This window comes from Typha latifolia, chromosome 2 (assembly GCF_019914945.1).
Source record: "Typha latifolia isolate L0001 chromosome 2, TyphaL0001v2, whole genome shotgun sequence".
NCBI lineage: Eukaryota > Viridiplantae > Streptophyta > Magnoliopsida > Poales > Typhaceae > Typha > Typha latifolia.
Window position 1 is genome coordinate 9307071 of NC_133087.1, and position 4763 is coordinate 9311833.

The following is a 4763-nucleotide window of genomic DNA, read 5'->3' on the forward strand; positions in this document are numbered from 1 at the left end:
TTACACCATGAACCAATTGTAAACTAGTTGAAATGAAAGAATATCAAAGACCAAAAAAATACATCGTAACATTATATAGAGACCAATTGATAGAGCAAAGGACTGTTCTATACAGGACAATTAAGATGATAGTTACCGAGTGCATGAGTTGTTTTCTATGAGCTGATGATTGGGTTTTTCTCTAGGTTGAGAGCTAAAAAGATTTCCCGTGAGATACACCGTATGATACAATTAGTCTTGTGTTATGAGTAGTAGTTGAAACTCTCAAAGCGTAGAGAGTCTAGTTATCATCTGGGGTGATCAACTAAATAAAATTTCTGAGAGGTGACTAACTTTGTCAAACACCACTGATTGCCTTATAAGGTAATGGAATGGGATGGTGCTCTAATGGTTAAAGGGGCTCATGTTGGAAGAGTATTTTTTAAATTCCAATTATTTCTCAGAAAAAATAGGTAATAACACTGAACTCAAATTCCAAGCACTAAAGAATTAGGGTAAGGGCCCCCCCCCCCGCCCCCCCCGGACTAGGTCAGCAAAATATGGAAGCATCATGATTCATGAGTTTTGACTCTATTTCAAGTTTGCATATCAATAGATGTACTGAAGTAGATGTGTTACAATCTATTTCTAGTCCACGTGGACACCGCGCTGCATAAGGTAATTTACCCACGGGTATAAAAAAGTCACTGTTTAATTTTGCAATTCTACTTAACATAAACTGATTCCTCCACGAGTGATTTTGGTTATACACAGATATGAGAGCATCTATCTGCTGAACGAGCTAACAACCTCTTAAAATTGTGACAGGTACTATAAACCACTTGTTGTGTTAACGATTTTTATTTAATAAAATTTCTATCTCTGAAAGCAATTTCTCTGGACATACTTACGTAGCATTTATATGGATTATAAGTCTTAGTAAATAAGCTTGAACTCACCTATTTAGGTATAATGCCTAGTGGGCAGACTCCTAGAATGGTCAAAAACTCTGATTCGCTACTACAACTCTCATTAGATAGATCACTTTTCTCTATGATTGTTCCACTAGGAACTTGTTATTTGAAAGCATGATAAAGTAGTGAATCTACTTATGATAATAAATTTATCTAGGTTCTTAAATGTTGGAGACATTAAATATTAAAAAGTTTATTTTTATCCTAATAATCAAGATTTGAGATATTTCAATTGAAATAGCATGATCTAGGAGGAAAAATAAATAAATTGGGGGCGTTCTCATTTATCTAATAAATTTATAAGAAGAAGGGTGTTATAGTGAAACTACATAGTGGTATGTTTGTAATAATAGGAAATGTTAGGCACATTTGACAAGCAAATCTCACCGGGCTAAGCAGACCCCCAGTTTGTCATATGATGCTTCTATTAATTTATTTGTCCCCCTTACGTATTATGAGTCGAAGCCACTTAACTTTAAGCGTCGTGCCCCTCCCTAAAGAGGAGTTCTATCTGTGCCAAATCACCACACTTGTGGACATTTGCATCTCATCTTTTCTCCCTACTATATTGAAGCATCCACTAATCTATAATTAAAGGGGTTCAAAAGTGTTATGCAGCGTTATATTTTCTTTTTGCACACTTTTAAACTTTCCAAACAACGTACTAAGAATGTAGCACTACCAAACGTATGCCAAAGTAATGCGGAAGATATACCAACCATGACAATGCCCTCCTGGCTGAGAGAAGCTCAAGCTCTCGTAAGGGGCACTTGAGGCTTGCGTCCTCTCCAACTGTGACTTCACCCTCCCCATCTATAACCACTTATCCACTCGCTTGGGCATTATATCTTTTGGCAGAAATTATGGAACAATCTCACCCTGTGGAGAACCACTCGTGTCCAAGCCTCTCTTCAGTTAGGCCTCCACTCAGCTTCTCGCCTTCACCTGGTGGAAATTTTGGAGCGAATGCAACCTGCGAGTCTTCCATTTCACTACCTACCTTGAATACCTACCCAAACTCTCTCTTCTGTAGAGGAAATAAGCAAGAACCTGCTGTCCTTTTCGATTTTTCTGGCCTCTATGGTCCACAGTTTTCCCCCTCCCTCCTCATGTACAATTTTTAGTTCTAATATAATTGGGTTTCTACACTTTTTGGTTTTCTCAAAAGATTAAAAAAAAAACAAAAGTCAATTCAAGAAAACTAGAAGTAGACTACAAGTCGTCTTCTATAAATATACAATTAAGGGCTCATCTCCTATTTATCATCCTTATCCTTCTTTTTCGACATAACAAAATTATTATGGCAGCAGCCAATACCAACATAGTTGTGACTCCCATTGCCTTAAGCTTGTCACCTCCGGGTAATCAAACTCCCCACCACTTCCACCACTACCTGTCTCCTCTTGGGGTAACGCCCTCCCCCTTCGCCAACTCCGTAGCTTCTACCAACTCACGGAGCTCAAGGCTCGCCATCCTCCGCCGCTCAAATCTCCTTCGAGCACTTGCTTTCCTCCTCTCCTTCGCCTCGGCCTTATCCCTTGCCGCCCCACCTCCACACGCCGCCGAAGGTCCGCAGGCGGCTTTCAACTTTCAAGACCACCCTGAGTTCAGGTGAGAGCTAATCAATCATTTGTATACTCCTTTTTCCTTCCAACGAAGGGAATATTAAAGATGATATATATATATATGTGTTGCAGGTACGGCCTAAGCGCAGTGATAGTTACATCAATATACTCAGCTCTTCAGTTGTTCAAAAGCATATGGGATATAGCTTTTAAGGGGGTCATTTTGCCTGAGAAGATATCTGATTACATCACCTTCTTCCTTGATCAGGTAATTTATTACTTGTTCAATTTTAATTTTTTTTTTTGTTACTACTTCTTTAATTTGTAATAAGAGTTTATTTATCGATCAGGTAGTTGCCTACCTTCTTATATCTTCGTCTTCAATATCGATGCTTGCTACGGTTAAAATTCCACCACAGAGATATAGAGCAGCTGCTATCGTTTCGATCATCGCATCCTTGGCTGCCTTCCTTGCTATCGCTGCCTCGGCTATCATCTCGGGATACAAGCTGTGCAAGAGGATTATCTGGTGATTCTACTAGTTTGTGTAAAATCCTAATTAATTATACTCTGATCGTAATCGATCGTAGGGATTAATCCTTTTGCTATTATTTTCGATTATCTCTTACACGACATGCAAGAGTTCTGCCAACAAATACTACTGACTGGACTCAGTCAAAAGTAAGCATAGCCATGATAATTTTTCCATTTAAAAATGGAAGCAATTTGGTGGGCAACAAGGGATTTCCACCAAAATACAGAACATTGAGTAGGCAAATTAAAGATCTTTGCCCACAGACAAAAGTCTAACCAGATTTTAATTGGATAAAACAATATGCCCATTCCTAGGTGGTGTTTGAACCCTACTTAAAATATATTTATTTATAAATTAGATTTTTTTAGAAAACAAATAATTTTATAATTAAATATTTATATATGTTTTCATCAAATCTTGTATAAAGTAAATCATACCATAAGTTATGCACGTTTGCTAACCAAAATTTCTATTATTAATTAATATACTTATTATAACTTAACACAAATTATTATATAAACTTATTCAAATTTATAATTAAATAAATAAATTATGTTATAAATATACATAATGTACATTTAAGAGCTGTGTATGAAATTATTTTTAAAATATGTTATGCATGAACCAAACAAGGCCCTTGTGTTGAATATGTTTTGTATTTGATTAATTAGATTATTGTGTTTTAGATTGTTAAAAAAAAGATGTATTTTTTGGTGTGAAAATGAGTTTAGGTTGACAAGGGTATTTGGGTAATATTTTTAGTATGGTTAACTTAACTGAAGAGTTTGATTTTATTTTGTTAATAAATATAGCGGCAGGATGTGTTTTGCAAATATTAGATAAAACGCTTAATGTGATTTTCAAATATTAAAAATATAAGATCTAAACTATAAATTTTTCTTAAAAAAAAGTAGGGTTTAAATCATAGTTTCTCTATATTCCTACTCTTTCTTATTATATTGGCAGTGATGTGGGTTGTTAGGTGAGCTGTCTTGCGACTATTACAGGATAAGGATGACATGAATTGGTGATAATTGAATCAATATTTCAAATCTAAATAAATAATGTCATAATGCTCATTATTCTCAGCTTGAATTGCGCTTCAGTAGACTTCTTTAATTACAATTCCTCTCGTTCGAGCCAATAATCAAAATTAGACACCAATCAGATGATACCATTCTCAGAAAGATGGGTAAAATACATAAGATGAAGTGACTGCGAAGTCTTTGTATGACTATGATGGGTTCTTTCTTGTACCAAAAGGTCGACTACGGAATAATTCTTTTAAGATCAACATTTATTGTCAAAATCAGTCTGCGTGGCCATGGGAAAATATTCGTCAAATATTAGACTGTAGTCAGAAAATTACAAAACAAAGTGATTTAGATTCGTAACTTCCTGTATTTACGCCCATGGATGGGTATGGAGATGAAGGTGGATAGTGGATGTGATTAAGGGATATAGACGAAAGAAAACGAAGTGGTCAAGATCCCAAAGAAGAGGGGTGACTCGACAGACGAAGAAAATTAGAAGTTAAGAGAAACCTTACAAACGGTAGAGGTGGAAAGATAGTGAAGAGAGAGGAGGAAGGAGAGAGATTAGGGCATCATAGAGAGGCAAGAAATCAACATTCCAATAGCATAATAAATTTGGCTGCCATCCACATATTTATAAAGGCTAGCCAACAAGTCCCTAATTCTAGAGGATTTC

At 36.0% G+C, this 4763-nt stretch overlaps 1 protein-coding gene across 1 annotated transcript; it reads left to right on the forward strand.

Annotated features, from left to right (window-relative positions):
* Positions 1 to 2201: 2201 nt before the first annotated feature.
* LOC140781818 (CASP-like protein 4A4) lies at positions 2202 to 3151 on the forward strand. Its single transcript, XM_073128057.1, has 3 exons — positions 2202 to 2564; positions 2651 to 2786; positions 2869 to 3151. The coding sequence occupies exons 1-3, from the start codon at positions 2254 to 2256 to the stop codon at positions 3049 to 3051; spliced, it is 630 nt and encodes a 209-aa protein (XP_072984158.1). The 5' UTR covers positions 2202 to 2253; the 3' UTR covers positions 3052 to 3151.
* The last annotated feature ends 1612 nt before the right edge of the window (positions 3152 to 4763 follow it).